This window comes from Hyla sarda, chromosome 1 (assembly GCF_029499605.1).
Source record: "Hyla sarda isolate aHylSar1 chromosome 1, aHylSar1.hap1, whole genome shotgun sequence".
Taxonomy (NCBI): Eukaryota; Metazoa; Chordata; class Amphibia; order Anura; family Hylidae; genus Hyla; species Hyla sarda.
The window spans coordinates 439,985,134-440,010,067 of NC_079189.1; the positions used below are offsets into that span (position 1 = coordinate 439,985,134).

The 24,934-nt window shown below is 40.5% G+C and overlaps 1 protein-coding gene across 5 annotated transcripts in view; it reads right to left on the reverse strand.

The window, feature by feature from the left end:
* Positions 1 to 4,982: 4,982 nt before the first annotated feature.
* Positions 4,983 to 24,934, reverse strand: part of TXNRD2 (thioredoxin reductase 2) — a 131,875-nt gene continuing 111,923 nt past the window's right edge. For all 5 annotated transcript variants that reach the window (XM_056532412.1, XM_056532388.1, XM_056532393.1 and 2 more), the window contains 4 exons: positions 21,509 to 21,580; positions 21,205 to 21,302; positions 9,744 to 10,161; positions 4,983 to 5,717 (listed from right to left, as the gene is read on the reverse strand). In XM_056532412.1, coding sequence (XP_056388387.1) covers positions 10,038 to 10,161; positions 21,205 to 21,302; positions 21,509 to 21,580 — 294 coding nt within the window. In that variant the 3' untranslated portion in view covers positions 4,983 to 5,717; positions 9,744 to 10,037. The remainder of the gene's footprint in view (positions 5,718 to 9,743; positions 10,162 to 21,204; positions 21,303 to 21,508; positions 21,581 to 24,934) is intronic.

The window sequence follows — 24,934 nt, forward strand, 5'->3', positions numbered from 1 at the left end:
TGTTTCCACACCTCCAATCTAATTAGGATACAGCGAGTATACATGGAAGAGACTTATACAGAGCTTGAAGTAGAAGTACTCTAAAACATCTTTTTAACAGTATGTCTAAGTTTGCTTCTGTAGAATCAGGAAAACACCCTGATTCTACATAAGAATAATCCCAAGGAAGCTGGCTCTTAGCTCGTTACTGTCAATTTAATAACATTTTGACACCTTACATCTAAAGTTTAGATCCCCTCTAAATGTAAGATATAGCCGTACTGGGCCTCAGTCCCAATGATTGCCGATGGGCTCTACAGACTTGCAAAGGAGCCTTCTTCTGCAATGAAATGGATTGAGCTGCTATGCACTTCACCCAACTGTATCTGACGATTAGAGGGGGTCTCAACACTAAGACCATAACTGATCTAAAGTTTTTACATGTCTGTGCAACATGTCAAAAGTTTATTTAACCCCTTCAGGACTAAGCCCATTTTGGCCTTAAGGACCGGAGCGTTTTTTGCACATCTGACCACTGTCACTTTAAACATTAATAACTCTGGGATGCTTTTAGTTATCATTCTGATTCCGAGATTGTTTTTTCGTGACATATTCTACTTTAACATAGTGGTAAATTTTTGTCGATACTTGCATCCTTTCTTGGTGAAAAATCCGCAAATTTGATGAAAAATTTGAAAATTTCGCATTTTTCTAACTTTGAAGCTTTCTGCTTGTAAGGAAAATGGATATTACGAATACATTTTTTTTTTTTGGTTCACATATACAATATGTCTACTTTATGTTTGCATCATAAAATTAATGAGTTTTTACTTTTGGAAGACATCAGAGGGCTTCAAAGTTCAGCAGCAATTTTCCAATTTTTCACAAAATTATTTTTCAGGGACCAGTTCAGGTTTGAAGTGGATTTGAAGGGTCTTCATATTAGAAATACCCCACAAATGACCCCATTATAAAAACTACACCCCACAAAGTATTCAAAATGACATTCAGTCAGCGTTTTAACCCTTTAGGTGTTTCACAGGAATAGCAGCAAAGTGAAGGAGAAAATTCACAATCTTCATTTTTTACATTCACATGTTCTTGTAGACCCAATTTTTGAATTTTTACAAGGGGTAAAAGGAGAACATTTTAACTTGTATTTGTAGCCCAATTTCTCTCGAGTAAAGACATACCTCATATGTCTATGTAAAGTGTTCGGCGGGTGCAGTAGAGGGCTCAGAAGGGAAGGAGCGACAAGGGGATTTTGGAGAGTACGTTTTTCTGAAATGGTTTTTGGGGGGCATGTTGCATTTAGGAAGCCCTTATGGTGCCAGAACAGCAAAAAAAAAAAACACATGGCATACCATTTTGGAAACTAGACCCCTTGGGGAATGTAAGATGGGATAAAGTGAGCCTTTATACCCCACAGGTGTTTCACGACTTTTGCAAATGTAAAAAAAAAATAATAATTTTTTACCTAAAATGCTTGTTTTCCCAAAAATTTTACATTTTTAAAAAGGGTAATAGCAGAAAATACCCCTAAAAATTTGAAGCCCAATTTCTCCCGATTCAGAAAACATGCCATATGGGGGTGAAAAGTGCTCTGCTGGCGCACTACAGGTCTCACAAGAAAAGGAGTCACATTTGGCTTTTTGAAAGCAAATTTTGCTCTGGGGGCATGCCGCATTTAGGAAGCCCCTATGGTGCCAGGACAGCAAAAAAAAAAAAACACATGGCATACCATTTTGGAAACTAGACCCCTCGGGGAACGTAACAAGGGGTTAAGTGAACCTTTATACCCCACAGGTGTTTCACGACTTTTGCATATGTAAAAAAAAAAATTTTTTTTTTTAACTAAAATGCTTGTTTTCCCAAAAATTTTACATTTTTGAAAAGGGTAAAAGCAGAAAATACCCCCCAAAATTTGTAACACAATTTCTCCCGAGTACGGCGATACCCCATATGTGACCCTAAACTGTTGCCTTGAAAGATGACAGGGCTCCAAAGTGAGAGCGCCATGTGCATTTGAGGCCTAAATTAGGGACTTCCATAGGGGTGGACATAGGGGAATTCTACGCTAGTGATTCCCAAACAGGGTGCCTCCAGCTGTTGCAAAACTCCCAGCATGCCTGGACAGTCAACGGCTGTCCGACAATACTGGGAGTTGTTGTTTTGCAACAGCTGGAGGCTCCGTTTTGGAAACAGTGGCGTACCAGACGCTTTCATTTTTATTGGGGAGGGGGGCTGTGTAAGGGTATGTGTATATGTAGTGTTTTTTACTTTTTATTTTATGTTAGTGTAGTGTTTTTTAGGGTACAGTCGCACGGGCGGGGGTTCACAGTAGTTTCTCGCTGGCAGTTTGAGCTGCGGCAGAAAATTTGCCACAGCTCAAACTTGCAGCCAGATACTTGCTGTAAACCTCCGCCCATGTGAGTTAACCCTGTACATTCACATTGGGGGGGGGGGGGACATCCAGCTGTTGCATAACTACAACTCCCAGCATGCGCTGACAGACTGTACATGCTGAGAGTTTTAGTTTTGCAACAGCTGTAGGCACACTGGTTATGTATCACTGAGTTTGTGACCTAACTCAGTGTTTCACAACCAGTGTGCCTCCAGCTGTTGCAAAACTACAACTCCCAGCATGTACGGTGCATGGTGTACATTGACTGCTGAGAGTTGGAGTTTGCAACAGCTGGAGGCACACCGGTCGTGAAACACTGAGTTAGGTAAAAAAAAAACTCTGAGTTTCACAACCAGTGTGCCTTCAGCTGTTGCAAAACTACAACTCTCAGCAGTCACCGACAGCCAACAGGCATGCTGGGAGTTGTAGTTATGCAACCAGCAGATGCACCACTACAACTCCCAGCATGCACTTTAGCTGTTTGTGCAAGCTGGGAGTTGTAGTTATACAACAGCTGAAGGTACACTTTTCCATAGAAAAAATGTGCCTCCAGCTGTTGCAAAACCATAAGTCCCAGCTTGCCCATAAGGGAATGCTGGGAGTTGTGGTGGTCTGCCTCCTGCTGTTGCATAACTACAGCTCCCAGCATGCCCTTTTTTGCATGCTGGGAGCTGTTGCTAAGCAACAGCAGGAGGCTGTCACTCACCTCCTGCTGCTGCCGGCACACAGGTCAGTCCCGCCGCCGCCGCTCCTGGGGCCCCGATCCCAACATTGACGCCAGGGATCGGGGTCCCCAGCACCCGGGGTGCACGTCCTGCACCCGCTCACGTCCTCCAGAAGAGGGGCGGAGCGGGTTGCGGGAGTGACACCCGCAGCAGGCGCCCTGATTGGTCGGCCGGTAATCCGGCCAACGAATCAGGGCGATCGTGAGGTGGCACCAATGCCACCTCACCCCTGCAGGCTCTGGCTGTTCGGGGCCGTCAGAGACCAGTAATCACTGGAGACCCGATTGACCCGGAATCGCCGCAGATCGCTGGACTGAATTGTCCAGCGATCTGCGGCCATCGCCGACATGGGGGGGCATAATGACCCCCCTGGGCGATATGCCGCGATGCCTGCTGAACGATTTCAGCAGGCATCCGGCTCCGGTCCCCAACCGGCTAGCGGTGGGGACCGGACTTCCCACGGGCGTATGGATACGCCCTCGGTCCTTAAGGACTCGGAATGCAGGGTGTATCCATACGCCCTATGTCCTGAAGAGGTTAAATGACAGTAATAATGTCCTGCACACTAAGGGGCTTTGAATTAAGCTTAGCTCACTTAAAGGGGTTGTGCGCTGCCCTGCCTATCGGAGCTCCGCACGCAGCGTCCAGAAGTTCATTACTCCGAACGCTGTGTGCGGGTTTCCGTGTTCGCGGCCGCCGGGCGTGACGCCACGCCCGGTCCCCTCGTGATGTCACGCCCACCCCCTCAACGAAAGTCTATGGGAAGGGGGCGCGACCGCTGTGGCCGCGAACACGGAAGCCCGCACACAGCGTTCAGAGTAATGAACTTCCGGACACTGCGTGTGGAGCTCCGAAAGGCAGGGCAGCGCACAAACCCTTTAACGAGTGATACCTATCAGCAGTACCACCAATGTCAAACATCAGCAATCACGCTGATGTCAGACATGAACCCTTTGGATGCCCCAATCAATCTTGATTATAACATCCAAAAGATGAAAATACAGTTGCTGGTTAGCTCAGGTGGCTGAAGGGGACCTCCATAGCATGATTGCAGGGTCCTAATCAGCTAACATGGCAGCTGGAGTACCTCTGCTCACCTCTGTGCCACTACAAAATAAAGATAACATGCCATTTTTACCATGAACTGCACTGGGTAGAAATGAAGCTGCACGTTACCATTATGAAGATTACATTCTCCAGGTGGAGGATTCTCACTATATAGCACAGGGATAAGAATCTGCACTAATAATTGCTGGAAATTAAATTCAAAGCAGATCAGGTGACAATTCAGAAGCTCCGCCCACCACACAGATTTTTATATGAAAAGGCGAGAGCATAAAAAGAAGACAGAGACAAGGAAATAAGGTCATGTCTGTGTTACTTTCCAGAGGCACACATTTACTTTTATTTACTCTAATATATATATATTTGCAGTGAAAAGTGAATTATGGTAAAACCCCTTCAAGGTGCATATAGAAAACCTTATTCTCATCAACAACCTCTAGAGGAGAATCTGAATTTTCCCATAGGACTCTGGCCATTTAAAGAACCCCTATGTGTCATTCATGGACAATCTGCACTGCAGGTCCACCTGACATTGAAGAATGGTAAATGTCACTTGTCTGTGTCAGAAAGACCTTTCTGTTAACAGCCAGCCGTTCCATGGCTTGAAAAGTTAATTCACTTACTGAATACTGAGACAAAACCATTTATTGTTATATTTATTGATCAGATGGTAACAAAGATTAAAGGGGTTATCCAGGGAAAATTTTTTTTTTATATATCAACTGCCTCCAGAAAGTTAAACAGATTTGTAAATTACTTCTATAAAAAATCTTAATCCTTTCAGTACTTATGAGCTGCTGAAGCTGAGTTGTTCTTTACTGTCTAAGTGCTCTCTGATGACACCTGTCTCGGGAACTGTCCAGAGTAGAAGCAAATCCTCATAGCAATCCTCTTCTACTCTGTGCAGTTCCCGAGACAGGCAGAGGTGTCAGCAGAGAGCACTGTGGTCAGACAGAAAAGAAAAACTCAACTTCAGCAGCTGATAATTATTGGAAGGATTGAGATTTTTTAATACAATTTACAAATCTGCTTAACTTTCTGGAGCCAGTTGAGATATATATATAAGTTTTTACTACAAAGGATCCAGCAGGTTCTCTGGCTGGTGCATCTCAGAGAATGAGTTTAAGCACAAGCCGTCATTCGCTGGTATCAAAATCTGTTTATACTCTAGAAGGTTTAATAACACTTTGACCATCTCTGAAAGGAGATACCACAATGTTGCCTGCACTAAACAGGTAGACATCAGCATGCATAGCATCACTATATATCCATAAGGTATACCTGTATCTATATACTAAGGCAGTGTTTCCCAACCAGGGTGTCTCCAGCTGTTGCAGAACTACAACTCCAATGCTGTGAGTTGTAGTTTTGCAACAGCTGGAGGCACCCTGGTTGGGAAACACTGTACTAAGGCATACACTTGACATACTTTGGTATTAAAAACATGTCCAGCTTTAAGGTAGCAGTGGTTGTACAGCAATCCTTGGAAGTCTTCAGTCACTCTGCCAAAAATCTTTCTGTATTCGCACCTAAACTTGATGTCACTAAAATGGAAAGGATAAGTGAAAGATGTTACCAAAGGCCTGCTTACAAGTAGCAATAACTGATATAAGTATTAGACACATTACCCATACCAAATTTCTAATATTGAACTTCTCATTGTCCATATCAATGTTTCCCAACCAGAACATCTCTAGCTGTGGCAAAACTACAACTCCCAGCATGCCTGAAGTTGTAGTCTTGCAACAGCTGGAGGCACACCGGATAGGAAACACAGTGCTGACAGAGACCCAGAGAGACAACAGAAATGGCAGAGAAGAGGTTATACAACAAAATGTCCCTAGATGTTGAGACCCTAATATCTGAGGTTTACATTCTTTCTTTTATTCCTATTTATGCTTGTTTAATGTATGTTTTTTTGTTTTTGCATGCCTATTTTCCATGGTCCAAAAAGCATGATAATGCCTAGAGAAGACACAAGAAAAAGTTTTTTGTGTAAAAATGGGTGGAACATTGATGTTTTGTGGGAATTTCCACTGTAATTCTGCTGACATAACTGATTTTGGACAGAAATACAAGTCAAGTTGACTTCTATGGGATTCTGCTGGGGGACTCTACCCAAAGAAAGAACACGTTTATTATTTTGGCAGATGTCCATTTGGCTTGTAAAATTCTGCAGCTGAAATTCAGCAGTGTGAACAGAGCAGCAAAATCCCATCCAGCAGAACCTGCTGGCTAAAATTTAGCAGTGTGGATGGGCCCTTGGCTGGGTTCACACAACAGAATTTCCTCACTGAAAGTAATCCTCGTCAGGAAGTTTCATTGACATCAATGAGGCTTTGATTCTACAAGGATTCCAGGCAGAATTTCCACATAGAAAATAGAAGTAGAGGAAATTCTGTAAAGAAATTCTGCAGTGTGAACCCAGCCCTAGGCTAGGTTCACACTACTGAAATTCCACCTGTCTGCTTGCAAAAGTTTGGTAGAGTAATTTCCACCTCCAAAGCCTATTTTCAATCTGCCTCCATTCCATGTCTGCCTTCAAATGAGAGTCCCATTGAAGTCAACGGGATTCTGCTGCAAAAATCCGCCTAAAGAAAGAGCACCACCATTCTTCAGGCGAAAATTTGAAAGCGGAAATTTTGCTCGCAAATTCCGCGTAAAAAATTCTGAAGTGTGAATGGGTGCACGGAAAACCCACTGACTCGCATGTACATTTTAGTAAGCAGAATTTCTGTCTGCGATTTCAAAGCGGAACTGCAGGTGGGATTTCAGTAGTGTGAACCTAGCCTTACAGTACCAACACCAGCAGGACTTGGCTCGTGTGCAATGGTTGTGATCAGAGTTTTTTTTTACTCACAGCTGCTAACATAGTGGTTAACAGCAACTGTGCCACCGAAGGATGGTAAAAACAGTTAACCTTTTTTGTTAATAAAATTTGGAAGAAAAAATAATAATCCTGTAAGGAAATTATGTGCAAAAAAATAAAATAAATATCTGTCAAAAATCTGTCTGTAAAACTGACCAATATACACGCTGAGGATAATCAGCAGCAAACGGATCACTTTAAATAGCTCATGGCGTGAGTGAAAAGTACAAGCTTTTGTTTTCATTACAGTAAGAACTGGGACTCCCAAATCCCACCTGGAAATCACGCACGCAGATCATGAGCTCAGATATCAGTAGCATTGTGAAATGACTATACATGCTCCTTGGCTAATGGAACATTCAATGTCAGATGTAATTTTTCAGATCTCCTTGTGGGGAAGATAGGCCAGGCTAGTGATATTAGGACATGGTTTCCTCAGGATGTCCTTTGTTATTTTTTATTGTACTAAAGGAGACAGTAAGCCTTTGATGGTGGCTAGGAGCGTGATGTGGGTTAGAAGAATATTTGGGAGCATAGCCGCAAATTACAGGCAGACGTCCAAAAGTGTTTTTGTTCTCAATCTGTTTCCTCCTGTACAGTAACTGAAATGATACAGACTTCTGAGCAAGCTGCAGAAAGTGACATTAATCTATAGAAAGGCAGAATGTAATACAGCTTGCAACAAGCCACTGATCTACTGTGTTCAACACACATGGATGGCTGGAGAACACTTTGCTGCCTCACATTTAGATGCCAAATAATCATGGAAAGTTAATGTGATCGTTCCTGGTATTAAATCAGAGTTACATCATTCCAGTCCTCAAATACACCCATTATGCCAAGCTGTAAACAAGCGGGTGATGATATTAAAATGATATAAGCTAATTGATTGAGCCAGAAATGATCTAATATGTGCTTAAAAAAGTAATAGCCTTAAAGAGGAAAAAAATAGAAAAAAAGCATACTTGCTTACCCCCAATCCCCTGCAGCCCCTATTCATTCTGTGTAGTCCCCCTTCTTTATCCTTCCAAGATAAGTGTTCAGAGCAGGACGTGCTGGGTCACTGGCCACAACGATGTTCCGTCTTGAGCAATGATTGGTTGAGCTGGCAGGTCCTGCTCCGAGCTGGCCTCAAAAGCAGGAAGACGACAGAAGATAAGTGAGCTGCAGGGGAACAGAGCTAGGAATGTGTGCTTTTTTTTCTACTCCCCCCCAAGCCATTCCCCACTACACCACAGTAGCATGTTCATTTTTTTTTTTTTTTTTACAAAATCCAAATAATATCATGGTTTATGTATTGTGCACAGTTACAGATCCAAGTGGACAACTGAACATCGGAAAAGCTATAGACATATGTGACTCTTTTTATTTTTAAAGGAAAACGGTCACCAAGTTCATCCACACTAAACCCAATACACTGGGTTATAGTGTGGGTGAACAGGAGTCCATATATAGGTCACTTACTTTTTTAGGTTTTCCTGCCGCCGAGTTGTCGCCCATTAAAGTTCCGTAATTTTGGTCTTTACTTGCTTTCTGAAGGCGGGTCCCCTGCCAGCAGCCTTGCTTTGGGTCCCGGAGGAAGGGGCCATAGCCCGCCACCTTGTTCGCACATTCAATTTCTGCAGAGCGCATGCGCTGATTTTTTTACCCAGCTCCTACGTCCTGATGACGTGAGAGCTGTGCGTTGGGACAGCGCTCTGTGCAGTGTAACTGTGTAACTTGCTACATCAGGAAGTACCTCTTTCTGAAGTCTCGCTACTCCCGACTTCCGGGTGTAGCGAGGGACCGGCGCATGCGCAGTTACACTGCACATAGCGCTCTCCCAACACACAGCTCTCACGTCATCAGGACGTGGGAGCTGGGTAAAAAATTCAGCACATGCGCTCTGCCGACAGGGTGGGGGGGGGGGGGTTAAGGCCCCTTCCTCTGGGACTCAAAGCAAGGCTGCAGACGGGGGACACGTCTTCAGAGCGAGTGAAGGCCAAAATTACTGAACTTTAGCGGACAACAACTTGGCGGAAAGAAACCCTAAAATAAATAAGTGACCTATTTATGGACTCCTGTTCACCCACACTATAACCCAGTGTATTGGGGTTAGTGTGGGTGAACTTGGTGACAGTTTTCCTTTAAGTGAAAGAGAGGTCTAATTTGATCCACTTTATATTTCAGTTTCAAAAAATTATATTGGAAAATTGCAATATCATCAGTCCGCTTCTATGCCATAATTTGTTGGAGCCTGTACTCTGCGAATGGCTCAAGACTGTTGCAATGTGCTTGGCATCATTGCTAAATACTACCAGTATTCTGTGAATGCAGCGACCAGATAACTACTACAAGACTACACTGTTTAAATTCTCTACAAAAATGTGAAAGCATGCCGACAGCTGAAGATAAAAGTGACCTGCATTTTTGAACTTTAACCATTTGATAGAAAAACAAGACAGTTTGAAAAATTTTAAAACTTAAAAAAAAAAAGCTTAACTGAGTGTAAATAGGATGAGACAAATGAGTGTGACCCAGTGGGTGACTGGCATAAGGAGAGAAGTGCTAGATGATTTCTGCTCTACTGATGAAATGTAAAGAGGCTTCTCATTGTCACTTATACTCACTCTTTTATGATGAATGAACTCTAAATATAGAAGAGTTCCTGTCCTGTTTTGTTCTGTAGCAGACGGGTGCTAGATACACTTACACTACGTACCTGTGATTCCAACATCTTCTGGTCTGCAGTTCCACCTCCTGGATGTAAGGAGTGACTACACCACAGGACAAGTCAGTCTTATTAAGTCCTTGGCATCTGATGAAATATCCGACACAGGAGGAATGCATTCTGTAGTGCTTAGAATAATCATAAATCACTTTTGGCAAAGGCTTTTACAGTGTATCTATTCCAGGGAAATGTGACATAAATATGTAAGGATACTGAACATGCTGATAGTTCTCCAGTTTTCATGCAGACAGATGGTTCCTTTCTTTTCAGAGATGGTAATTAACCTCAGCAACCAGTGACTGTGGGGTCCAGGCCTGAACGCTTTGTGATGTGTAGTTTGGTGACTTCCTCGGCACATGTGGGATGTATGCCCACTGTACTCATCAATTGAGGATAGGTGGCTCCACACCTATTAGATAAAAGAATTGTATTATCAATAAAGCAGAGATAGATGAACAGCTCACCAAAAGTGCTACTACAAATTTGGTCCATATGATAGGATTTGTGGATACATCTGTTTATATAGCCATGTTTCACTCAGTATCTGAATTCCATACCACTAAAAAGGATTGTGACATCAGAAAATGACCTATTGTTTAAATAAGTTTTTATATTAACCATATTTTTTTTTATAATTTTTGCAGTTTCTATTCTGGCCACTAGACCTTAAACTAAGGTTTAACTTCCAATTCTGTACAGATCACTTCCCAGCAGTGCCCTCTTTATCAAGATAGACAGGATTATAGTGAAAGGTGACAGCAGTAGATAGATAACATACAATAGTTGTGGCTCAAAGATCCGCCTTCCCCTCTCTGCACAATGGGCGAGATTTATTAAAACTTGTGCAGAGGAAAAGTTACTGAGTTGCCCATAGCAACCAATCAGATCGCTTCTTTTATTTTTAACAAGGCCTCTGCAAAATGAAAGTAGCGATCTGATTGGTTGCTATGCACAACTCAGCAAGTTTTCCTCTGGACAGGTTTTGATAAATCTCCCCCAATGACCTTATTGGGGAGGAAAAGTCTGCCTGGGTGCCACCGCCATCTGACCAACTGCCCACATTATAATCCACTTGATCACTGGGGAATCCAGGACACTTGTCCTGGACCCTAGGTCAGCAAGCCCCAGCTAAAGATGTATGCTGCAGCCTAAAGTGTGACCTCTGCCCTGATGCAGGCGGTGGTGTCACAGGCAGGTGGTTCAGCTGCTACTGCTCTGGAGAGCAGGTTAGTTTTTTATTATATTTACTATTGGGCGGATTACTGCCTACAAATGGCGGTAGGGGTTATTGCCTACAAAGAGGGACATCACTGCCTATTAAGGGGGGGAGGAATACTCCCTACTAAGGAGGAGAGGATTGCTGGCAACTAATGGGAGATAACTGGCTACCAGGGGGATTACTGCCTTCTAATAGGGGTAGGGGTTATTACCTACTAAGAGGGAGATCACTGCTTATTGAGGGGGGAATTACTCTCTGCTAAGGGGAAAAGGATTGCTATCAACTAAGGGGGGGGGGGGGTGTAACTGGCTACTGAGGGGATTACTGCCTACTAGGGGAGCTTGTGGGTCTACTCTTTTCTTCCTCGTTCCTTGACGAGCACTCAGCAGGACCTGCTAGCTCAATAAATCACTGGCCCAAACGGTGTCCCGTCTTGCCTAGCGATTAGTTTAATTGGCAGGTCCTGCTCTGAGCTTGTCTCAGAAGCAAGAAGAAGCAAGACTGAAGTTCAGGATACCAGGCTGAACCAAACGAGAGCTGCAGGGGACTGGGGCTAGGTAAATATGTTTTTTTTTTCTATTTTACAACCCATTCCACCCACCCCACCCATTTTTTTTTTTTTTTTTTTACAAAAGGCTCGAATACTCCTTTTAATCCATGTACTGTGAACAGTCATATGGACAACTGAACAGCAGAGGAGTTATATAGGAGTTATATTTCCAATCCAGACATCTTTCCATGGCAAGTAGGCATTTTGCCGAAAACCATGAGGGTGATTTCTCTGGTCTTAGCCTTCAGGGGATTGAAAGGGTTACTCAGAATGTGAGAGGAGGTAACATTAAACAAACATTATTAGATAGGGAAGTGTTTTGGATTATAAAATTGCAAACCAGAAATCCATCCGGTCTTAATTTAAGACAAGATGTAATTCTTCATTATTAAATTCTCTTCCATTCTGTTATCTCACATTAGGATTCATCTGTAAATTTACATACCCCTTTTAGTTATACCCATATAATCGAGGTTGGCTGGTTGATCAATATAAAACGATTGATATACATTGAAATATCACTCTATGGATTGTATATGCAGGATTTATGATAAAGTAAGATGTTTTTATACCTATGTGTGATGCGGCACCAGCCTAATAATATATATAAATTTAAAGAGAAATAGTTGGTATCCACCAGCAAATTTTATTAATGAAAAATCTAAAATTGTCTGGTGCTGCTACACACATATATATGTACATGAGTCCGACATAATTTGGAGGAACTACAAATTTTAATATATTTGTATACAAAAAATCTTTTTTACATGTTTTTCATGTTTTAAATTTTTGGTCACTATTCACATGTTCATGCGTTTTATAATGTATGTTGTGTGCAGGAGAACAATGGGTTAAACCCTGGGATGGTTTCCTATGGGTGGATCCCCACTCTCCTCCTCCATAAAAGAGATCCATTTGCACTCTATGTTTGTAAGACTAAGGCCATTGATTATGGCCGAAACGCGTCACCTGTCATCACACTTAGCGTTATGGCTGAATAAAGAATTTCGTATTGCTTGACATCTGCGCTGGACATCTGTTTCTTATCATTTACACATGAACCAAGGTGCGGTTCTGTCCGGGACGTGGGAGGGGCGACCGAGTGAGCTGTGCCGCACTTGCCATATGTGTTGGAATGTCTGGACTAGGCAACGTGCTCCCCGGAATGGCATGTCCATCAACCCAGAAGGCGGACATAGAGCCAACGAATACGGCTGATTTATGCCTCAGACCTATACAGGAACACCTAGCCCGATAAAGCCGAATCACAGAAATCTTCAGCAAAGGTAACGCTAATGTCGATGAAGCTGTGGATCTCAAAATCCTTATGAAACATCATTGGTCTCGGAAACGAAGTTGTGGTGGGACTCCTCCACTCTCAAAAAATATGTGGAGAGAGAAATGGTTCCCAGGGGACTGAGACTGCGAAAGTTCCCAACCACTATCTTCTCAGAAGAATTCAAAGCAGAATGGGAGGAATTATTGAATGGACTCATCCCTGAAATTCGTCAAACTAATCGTTAAACACGAGGAAACTGCTTTAAAAGAGATCACATCCAAAATATCAGAACTCCAAGCATCCATATCAAAATTTGAACACCACTCAACCTATAAAGAATTGAACCACAAGATCAGTGGGAACATTACCAAATTAGATGATCTCACAAACCAAGGAAAGCAAATTCCTTCACGATCTACAGGACTATAAGTCACATTATGTTTATGAATGGCCGCAGAGCAAATCTACAAGATCCACTTCGAGGTCTATACTAAAAAATCAAAGAAACAAAAGATATAATAATAAAAATAAGGACTCTAAACCTTCAAGAGTCAGCTTCAGTGAGACCTAGATGGAATCCGTATCAGGAGTGGATCCCGCAGACATGTTAGCTCTGCAAACTCCGGATGCAGCATCATCACCTGTTCCACAAAACCGTAAAACAAAATCTGCAAAAAACGACGCCGGGGCCGTAAGCATCGCGGCCGTAAAGAGAACACGCCGACAGAATGCCAAGCAGAACTAGCCACCATTCCCGTCTTCAACCTGTCGGCCAGGATCTTATCAGAACAACAACTAAAGGTACTGGCCAGGGGACTTTCTTTCTCTCCATCATGTACATTTGATTTCTACAAAACCATGCTAGATATCAATAGCTTTGTACGCTCCATAACTGTCCACAAACATTTCATTAAAATACAGGAGCAGGAAGCTACCCAAGGACTAATTTTGGACTTGGGGAGGGGGGGCGGAGGGAGGGAACGAATGTCTGGGCACTGTTGGTGATTTTTTTGTGGTTGAGCCTGTAGTTAAACATGACAATTTGAATATAAATGATACATTAGCAGCTAATATTGAACATAATGTCATTTTTGCTAATTCCCAGCTCCCAGCAGGTACAGCAGAGTTTTCCGGCAGAGTTGAGCGCTTCACTTTTGCGGAGCTCTCTACTCTTTCGGAACTCCAGCAGTTAACCACGTCCAGAAACCAAGTTGATCCTTGTTTTCTTACCCCCAACCCCAGTTTCTACCCGATAATGTCACGTACCCCTATTTTAGATCAGTTTCAAAACCTCATAGAGAAGGATTTATATAAACTGTCACAAAATATACCACACGTTAAGAATAATTTAAATAAAGAGGAGAAAAAAGCTTTACAAGAACTGACTGAAATTAGGGAGATAGTGATCCATGGAGCAGACAAAGGTGGGGGAATTGTGGTGTTGGACAGCAAACTGTATAAACAATTAAATATGGATATTTTATCTGATTCTGATACATACAAGCTATTAAAAGCTAATCCAACACCACAATTCAAAACCCAGCTATACACTCTTGTGGACTTGGGAGTGAGTGAAGGCCATTTAACCTCTAAGGAGGCAGATTATATTGAGGTAATTAACCCGGTTATGGCCATATTTCACTCGCTCCCAAAAGTCCACAAGAATGTATTTCCCCCACCAATGCGGCCAATTGTGGCTGGAATTGGCTCACTCAATGAGAGATTGTGTGAGTGGGTAGATTCCAGACTTCAGCCGTTGGTCCCTCTCATCCCGGGTTTCCTTCAAGACACCAGGGATGTCCTGGTTGCCATGGACAACATCCGATGGGAACCTGGGATGAGATGGATAACGGCTGATGTCACATCCCTATATTCTGTTATCCCACATAGAGAGGCACTGACTGCCTTGAAATGTTTTTTTGTCTATTTATGCCCCATACTCCGGTGATCTGCAGAATTATATTATTTTGGTGGTAGATTATTTACTAACTCGCAATTTTTTTTATGTTTGATGGTGAATATTTTCTGCAGATCACCGGAGCATCTATGGGTGCGAAATTCTCGCTTTCCCTGGCAAACATCTACATGTGCTGGTGGGAGAAAAATTTTTTGTTCTCTGAGCAGAACCCACATAAGGAGCACATCCTGTGGTATGGTCGGTACATAGACGACCTCTTGTTTATCGAGGGGTCGTTTATGCCGACCATACACCAGTTTGGCCAATATCTTAACCTGAACCCTTGCAACCTCAGATTCACACTTTATAGTGATGAATCAGAGGTTAGCTTTTTAGATTTAAGGTTGAAGGGAGATGTGGATGGCTTTAAAGTCGTCACGTCTACTTATTGTAAGGATTTGGCCACTAATTCTATTTTGCAGGCAGGATCGTGCCATCCCCCCCATGTTGTAAAAAACCTGCCAGTGGGAGAAATGATCAGGGCCAGAAGGAATAGCTCTACACCTGAAATATTTGAACGGGAGGCTCAAGACATATCAGAAAGGTTAAAACAAAGGGGGTACCACAAGTGGTCTCTGGACAGAGCACAAAATATTGCCAGGAATAAAAATAGAACAGATTTGATTTATGGCAAAAATATTTCTAGAAATCAAACAAAAAATAAAGAAATCAAACCATTGATTTTTTTCCAGAACATATAGTCAGAATTTTAAACAAGTCTGCAAAATTGTGGAAAAATATATTCCTATGGTAGCCAACAATAACCAATATATCAAAACATTTGAACATGGATATAAATGTGTGTCACGTAGGGCAAAAACCATAGGTCAATGTGTATCTCCCAGTTTGTATGGTTCCAGGGAAGCAAAGAAACCCACTTGGTTGAATACTAAAGGGAACTTTAAATGTGGACATCAAAAGTGCATATGCTGTAAGATTATGAAAAATAGTAAAACATTTTTTTCCACAGTAACAAAAGAAACTTACAATATGTCAGAATACATAAATTGCAACACGAATAACGTAGTATATCTCATGACATGTGAGATTTGCCAGTTGCAATATGTAGGATGTACCACCAATCCCCTGAAGGCTAGGATCAGGAAACATCTGTCGGATATACCCCATTTCCAATCCAGACATCTTTCCATGGTAAGTAGGCATTTTGCCGAAAACCATGAGGGTGATTTCTCTGGTCTTAGCCTTCAGGGGATTGAAAGGGTTACTCAGAATGTGAGAGGAGGTAACATTAAACAAAAATTATTAGATAGGGAAGTGTTTTGGATTATAACATTGCAAACCAGAAATCCATCCGGTCTTAATTTAAGACAAGATCTAATTCTGCATTATTAAATTCTCTTCCCTTCTGTTATCTCACATTAGGATTAATCTGTAAATTTACATACCTCTTTTAGTTATACCCATATAATCGAGGTTGGCTGGTTGATCAATATAATACGATTGATATACATTGAAATATCACTCTATGGATTGTATATGCAGGATTTATGATAAAGTAAGATGTTTTTTTTACCTATGTGTGATGCGGCACCAGCCTAATAATATATATAAATTTAAAGAGAAATAGTTGGTATCCACCAGCAAATTTTAGTAATGAAAAAACAAAAATTGTCTGGTGCTGCTACACACATGTATATGTACATGAGTCCGACATAATTTGGAGGAACTACAAATTTTAATATATTTGTATACAAAAAATCTTTTTTACATGTTTTTCATGTTTTACATTTTAGGTCACTATTCACATGTTCATGCGTTTTTATAATGTATGTTGTGTGCAGGAGAACAATAGGTTAAACCTTGGGATGGTTTCCCATGGGCGGATCCCCACTCTTCTCCTCCATAAGAGAGATCCATTTGCACTCTATGTTTGTAAGACTAAGGCCGTTGATTGCGGCCGAAACGCGTCACCTGTCATCACTTAGCGTTATGGCTGAAAAGAATTTCGTATTGCTTGACATCCGCGCTGGACATCTGTTTCTTATCATTTACACGTGAACCAAGGTCCGGTTCTGTCCGGGACGCGGGAGGGGCGACCGAGTGAGCTGTGCCGCACTTGCCATATGTGTTTATATAGATATGCTACAATTGGGGAGATTTAACATAAACAAATAAAAAGTTGCTCTTGTCAACTTATCAAAAAACTTCCTTTTTATTTTTAAAAGGAAAGAGAGGTATAATATGATAGGTTACTCTGAGTAACTGCTTTACTTTATATTTCAGTTTTTATAAATTATATTGGAAAATTTCAATATCATCAGCCCCCTTCCACTTTTTTACATATCTATATGGGGGCTTGTTTTTTTTTTGTGACAAGCTGTACTTTTTAAAGGAACCATTTAGGAGTTCATATCACTTATTAACATTAACACTTTTGTTTCTTTCTTTTTCCACATTTTATATTGACAAATCACTAAAAATAACATCATAATTTTATTCTTTGGGTCAGTATTATTACAGAGATACAAAACTAATATAGTTTTTATGTTTTACCACAATAAAAAAACTTTTCAGAAATTAAAAAACAAGTTAAAAAATAATGTTGCCACATTCCAAGATGAATAACTTTCCTATTTTCCTCTTGATGGAGCTGTGTGGGGGCATGTTTATTGCGGGAAAACATCTAAGCACCGCCTTTGGTGTATTAGTTCAAGAGTCGCAGATTTTGCACAAACAAATTCCCTGATTGGACCAAGGGGGAGGGAAGGAGCTAGGAAGAGAAGCGGCTTTACATAAAGGGGGCGTGCAGGGTGCGCAGCCTCGTCACCTGCAACTTGGCTCGATGTATGACACCAAAGTTGCAGAAATTTCTATGCCGGTATGCCGGGCACAACAGGCAACCACAGAGCCACTGGATTTACTAATATGCAACTGAAAATGGGCATTGCTTTACATACATTTGGCATATGAACATGTCCCACAGTTTATATTGGTATCATTTTCTTCAGGACTTTTTAATAGCTTTTTTCTGTTCATTTTGTTTGGATCCTTACAAATGTTATGTATTTTTTTTTTTATCTTTCATGCTTTATATAAAGTTTCATTTTGTAAGAGGTAAAATATATACACACACACATGGCAGGGCTAGGGCAGCAAACTGAATACTTGCCCCTGCTGTTGTAATGCCTAATGAGTAGAGTTAGATATTATATGTATGGGTCCTCATATAATGAACAATGCCTCCTAAAGATAATAGAAATTGGGCATGCTATAACCGGCAAAGAGCCTACGATGGACAAAATTTGTTAATAAACCCTTAGTACACCCAGTAAACAGTTGTATCTTATCTTACACTGCTAAAACTCATATGCAATTAATGCTAGAACAGTAACAGAATGTATGTAGAGGAAGCAAAGAATTGTGTCAGCCTGTCTGGCCCTAAAATTTCAGAGGTCTGTCTTTGATCAGATGCTCCAAACACTGTGTCAAACTGCTTCTCCCCTGCCAGCCTGCAGCTATAGACTGACATAACAGAGCAATCGATCAGGAGCTGCAGCTAAAACAGCAGTAATCTAATTTCCAGGCTGTCTAAAAAAATGAAGTGTTATGTGTGCGTGAAAACAAATGACAAGTTACAGCAAGATGTGTAAAAAAACGTAAAGGAAGACATAATTTACTGAGATGAATGCTAGATTAACCTGTAATTTCTCTTTTGAGAATTGGAAGCATGAGAAGATTTGCAGTGTGGATTTTCATATAATTTTATACATTATTTTTTACTAATGCAAAAATTAAAGCTAGTTGTTTAAATATGGACTGTTATAGTATAAAATATGAATGAAGTGTGGAAAAGTCTGAACATAAGGAGAGTTAAACAGTATGGTTACAGTTATACAAGTTTATCTGTTCAACTTTTGCTATGTTGTTTAAAAGCAGAAGTATCATGTACAAAAACGTATCCCCTATCCGCAGGAACAGAGCGTGTCTTTAGAGCCATTTTTTTGCTTATATTTGCTTATATTCTGCGCATGACATGTTGCATGACAAAGCAGAGGGGCCAGATGGAAAAGAAAAGGCAAAGTTAACAATCAGAGAAGACGTTACCTGTGAGTCAGTCACTACATGTAACTGCAATTCATTTATATGGTATACAAATCCTGGGTTGAGTTGGTGTATACAACTATATGGTCACTGTATGGGGGCAATGTTGATCTTGGTATAGTAGTTTTATTTAGTAGAAGTCTAATGGTATTAGTGACTGTTAGTAATGGTAGTGTTCCTGATGTGGTGGTATTATTTGTGCCTTATATAATGGTATTATTGGTAATGTTAGTCTTTGAATAATGACTGACTATAGCATGTGACTGTGTTATTGGTATGATATTTTAGCATTTGGGGCTTTTTTTCACTTTTTATTTTTCTTAGGGCCACACTTAGTCTAAAACCGGCTCTGAATGCAGGACAATTTCTTTTTCTTTGCTCAACTCCTTCAAAACAACGGACACCAGAAAGAAACTCAAAGGAACTCATCTTTTGTGCAATACATTGTCCAGCTCCGTTGTTTGTCTCTGGAACAAACTCTATGACAGAGCTACCAAATGGAGCTACGAAAGCAGATGTGAACAAGCCCTAAATGAATGAGCTTATTCATTAGATTTAGATTCTTAGAATCTTACTGTCGATTTACTCGACTCTATTCATTAACATTGGCTCATATAAAGGGCCTTTACAAACACCACCAGGCCACATATTGAAAAGTGTTAGTGAAGATGAACCTTTAGAGAACAACCTATAACTGATTTGTTTTAACCTACAGGAGTTTGTTCAGGTTTTTGTGATTGCTATCTTTTTACAGTTCACAGCTTGGCACCACTGCCCCTAACAGCCAGTGCACATATGGAGAAGTTAGTACTGACTGTACCAGACATGCAGCATTAACCCTTCCACAGACCATTATTACTCTTCCCAGTGGTCAACCAACAAAGGTCTCACCAAGGACAAGGCGTACAATAGTCCGCAAGGTTACAGAGGAACCCAAGGTTACCTTTCTAGCTAATGTGAGAAAGACCTTTAGTTATGCCTTATGTTTGTGTTCCTGAGTCCACCACTAAACAACAATGGTGTACATGGCAGGACTGCAAGAAGAAAGCCGCTGATCTTGCTAAAGATCACCTGGACAAGCAAGAATGTTATTAGAACAATGTTTAGTGGACAGGTAAGACCAAAATAGAGCTTTATAGTTTAAATTATAAGTGTTCTGTACTGCAAAAGGAAAGCAGTGCATTCCAGCATAAAAAACTCATACTATCTGTAAAACATGGTGGTTGTAGTATTATGTTTTGGGCCAGTTTTGCTACATCTGTGCCATGACACCTGCCATCATTAATGGAACAATGCATTCTTAATGATACCAGAAAATTCTAAGGGAAAATGTGAGGACATCTCTCAGTCAGCTGAATCTCAAGAGAATGTGATTTATGTGGCAAGGCAACAACCCTAAGTACACAAGTCACTCAACCAAAGAATGGTTAAAGAAAAAAAAAAGTTAAAGGTTTGAAATGGCCAAGGTCCTAACTTTAATCCAATAGAAATGAAGTGGGCATGAGAGGGAAGCCACCAGAGATGGAGCTGTTTAGTATCTAAGTTGGGGACTTGCCAGGTTCATATGTGTTAGGGCCCTATTGCATGGACAAGTAATGGCAAAAAAGGCTTATATTGTGCTGTGTACTAGGCCCAGCGATCAGTTGATGAACAAGTAACTGCTTGTCTGTTGGCTGATCGCATTGTTTTAGAAGGTTAAAAAATTCTTGTTCAACAGCTGCACATCTTTCCGTTCAATAGGGGATATGTGGCCGATCTAGGATGGAAATTAAGGTCAGTATAATTGGCCCAGCAATAATTTGTGCGGCCCTACCTGCCATATAAAGGCTAATTAAATGAGTGTTGATCTATGTATAGGGAATATGGTATGCCCTATGTATAATTGTCTACAGTATACAATCACATCTTTATGTAATTCAAAGCTAGACTAGAGGGTTAAAAACTCCTCTCTAAAATGCCATGGTGGCTATTCATTATTTTATTTTTTTTTAGCAGGGAATGGTAAACATATTCTTATAAATGACAGATAGGAACAAGCTTTGAGTGAATTTTTGAAGCTTCACAAGAAGAAAGAAACACTTGAAGTAATCAATCTTCAGCACTTCAACCTAGAGATAGTGTAGGACAAGGCTGCGGTCTTTTTACAATTACCAAGAACTATGCAGAAGTCATTTGAAGAAGAAAAAAAAGATTTATGTCATTTGTATCAATGACTTTTCTGTCTGAAATTAAAATCCAATTATTATATATTTTTTTTTTTCAGAAGAATTACTTTATTTTAAGTGTGGCTTTGTGTGTCACACATTTTTATGTGAGTTGTGATTCTTCATTCTCATGTCTTACCCACAGGTCATTGAGATTTTCCCATTTATAAAAAATACCTACTTTATTCCGAGGGCAAATCCTTGAATAACTTCTCCAGCGTTTGGCCCGATGAAGTGAAGGCCAACAATTCTTTGTTGTGACCCTTTAAGGCAAATCATCTATAATAAATGCATAAAACAAGGTCATAAATCACATTTTAATACACAGCTATATGTTTATAGGATAGACATTTGTGATTAACTTCAAGTCCACGAGTTCCACTTTTTTGCTACAGATCTCCAGATCCATATGGCTTTTAAATGATGTCAGCTCTTCAGGATAAAGTCACAAAACATTGTGGTTAAGTGGCTTTAGATTCTCTTACCTTAATATAACATTGAGAGGAGTTTCTTCCAGGAACTGTAAACTCCAATGGCTTGTAAAACGCATGGAAGACCTGAAATAAAAATAAATGGCAGTGAGTGAAAATGTTGTCCCTTTAATCCCCTGACTATATGAAGTATAGAACATAAATTTGCATATAAAAGTATTTAATAACCACAATAACTGTAATTCTTTTGTAATAATTAATATGGGATTTTTGGAGAAGTTATATATGTGTGACTATATAACCCCCATGGAAAGTAGCACAAGTGACATAAAAAATCTGTTAGACAAAGAAAAAGTATTTTTTCCATATAAGGTTCTTTCCACAGCCTAAAGTTAAACTTATGCTAGTCTAAAATTACAGCTGATGAACAATATTTAAGAGATGTAGCATCTACATGGAGTAGGTAAAAAAGCATTTCATCACTCACTTAACTTGATATTTTGAACACGAAAACCACATTAGATGTTCTCTGTACTTTGAAGGCAACTCCAAAGTGATCAGGCAATTTCTGGTTCATTGAAAATATAAGAATCTTCAAGAATGAACCTGTGGATAGCTAAGAGTGCACCGCAGCCACAGGCAGCATAATTCTGCACCAACCTTTGACTCACCATTTTCTGCTATGTCCTCTGCATATTGCCTGAGGTTCAGTGCAGTCCTGGATAGTCTCATTGTGGTTGTTGAAAAAACGTCACCCAGGCCCTGAAGCTATAGCTCTGTCACAGACTGTATCCAGGTGTCAATCATACAAATGGAAGTGGAGAAGGGGCAGGATAGATGACATTTTTGTCATATGCAACCTTGCAGGTGGTGTTAACACATTAAAGATTAATGGACAATTCATAACATAAGTGGAAAAGTGATAATGGCAGCATATGTCACAGCAAACTGCATTATGCAACATTCATCATAAACATCGGCTGCACATTTCAGGACAGTCATAGGGAAATAACTTATTTCACTTGTTTAGCTGCAAAAGAAAGATTATAACTATTTGGCTGGCATAATATCCTCTAAAGCTGGAACATCTTAAGGAGATTCTTAAAAACCTTCTAACACTAGTCCATTTAGTCATCTTTTAACATGTATATAATATGAGGCCAATGGGATTGGGAATTATGTATGAAAATTGTTTAAAAGAAAAACTGTTGCCCATAGCTACTGAAGCCCCATTTTTACTTTTTAAACTACTCTGATAAAATAAAATGGCAGAGACACACATGACTTTCAAGCAACAGAAGACTGTTTTGAAGTGGGATTGAAAATTTTAGAATGTGTGTAAAGTACAATGGCAAAGTGAGTTTGCCTGGACATTTGCACTCATTCATGGAAACTTTATAATCGGGGAGGCGTCGCACAACAACAAGTCCTGTTCTCTCCAATTTGGGGGGGGGGGGGGGGAGAGATTTATCAAAACCTGTGGAGGAAAAGTGAGGCAGTTGCTCATAGCAATCAATAAGATTCCTTCTTTCATTTTTAAAAAGGCCTCTGAAAAATGAAACTGATCGGTTGCTATGAGCAACTACACCACTTCAATAAATCTCCCCAATGGTGTTGGAAAAGTTTCCATGGAAATTACTATAGAGTAACACATATTCACCTAAAGTTTGTGATAAAATCACAGCATTACTGAAATTCACAAAACAACCTGACCCTGGTCACTAATTTCCTTGCTCGTTTTTGGCTTTTGTGGCTAGTGTTGAGCGGCATAGGCCATATTCGAATTCGCGAATATTCGCGAATATATGGACGAATATTCGTCATATATTCGCGAATATTCGCATATTCGTTATATTCTCGTTTTATTTTCGCATATGCGAACATTCGCGTATGCGAAAATTAACATATGTGAAAATTAGCATATACAAAATTAACATTCGCGAAAGTTCGCATATGCGAAAATTAGCGTATGCTAATTTTCACATATGCGAATATTTGCACGTCAGTCTCACACAGTAGTATTACAGCCTTCTTTACACCACACAAGCTGGAAGCAGAGAGGGATGATCACTGTCATGTGTACTGTGAAGAAAAAAAAAAAAAAAAAAAACGAATATTCGTAATTACGAATATATAGCGCTATATTCGCGAAATTCGCGAATATGCGATATTCGCGAATAATATTCGAATTGTGAATATTCGCGAGCAACACTATTTGTGGCCTGATGCTTTTCCCCAATGTTCTTCATGTATGGTGAAGTAAAACCTATAGAAGGGGTTGGGATGACACATGGAATATTTGCTGTGGACTTTACATGTGGATTTGTTTTGGTAGTATCCACAGTGGAACATGGGATTACAGTCCAAGGCAAGTGATTAACATCGTACATATCTCATTCACATGCTGCAGACATCTTTTGCTCTGAAAAACAGCCATGCAGGAGATTTCCATATGGATTCACTGCAGAGGAGCACTGAGATCTGCAGCAGAAAAAAAATTGACGTTTTTTCAGGATTTTAATGTACAGTGGTCCCTCAAGTTACAATATTAATTGGTTCCAGGATGACATTGTTTGTTGAAACCATTGTATGTTGAGACCAGAACTCTATGGAAACCTGGTAATTGGTTCTGAAGACCCAAAATGTCATCCAAAAATAGGAAAAAGTGAAAATTAAAGAAAAATAAGTAGATAACTAATACAGATAAAGAAAATCCTTACATATAAAAGTAAGAAAGATCTGCTGGGAACTGTAAATCACTGTCTATGTCAGTGTTTCCCAAGCAGGGAGCCTCAAGCTGTTGCAAAACTACAACTCCCAGCATGCCCGGACAGCCAAAGGCTGTCCGGGCATGATGGGAGTTGTAGTTTTGCAACAGCTGGGGGCACCCTGCTTGGGAAACACTGGTCTATGTAGAGAATAGGATCTTCTTCGGGGTCCTGTACAGTACAGGCAATTTCCTAAAAAATAACATGGAGTCACCCTCACTTAGTGTCCAAAGGAGCAGGTAACCCTGCTACAGGTAAAGTGTACAGAACATGTAATACCTCTCTGTACTCTATGGGGCGCTACCAGACACCAGTCAGTGCACACGCTTCAGGAATACAAGGGTTTTACCAGTAAAATGCCCATTCTGATTGGTCAGTTCTTCCAGCTATTGACACGTTTCACAGATCTGGACTGTCCATAGCATTGTATGTTGAGTCTGGTTTCAACTTACAATGGTCCAGAAAAGACCATTGTATGTTGAAACTATTGTATGTTGAGGCCATTGTAAGTTGAGGGATCACTGTATAGGTGATAGTCTGAATCCTGAAACCTCTACTGATCCGCAGAAGAATAAGGCTCATGTTGAGAAATGTGGCCTCACTGCAATATCCAATGAAGTGCTGTCCATGAATACAATGGGGGTTATATCCTTACGTGTTCCTGATGGTTTTTTAATCCTATTTTTGCAGCTGAATTTTGGTGCACGTTTCA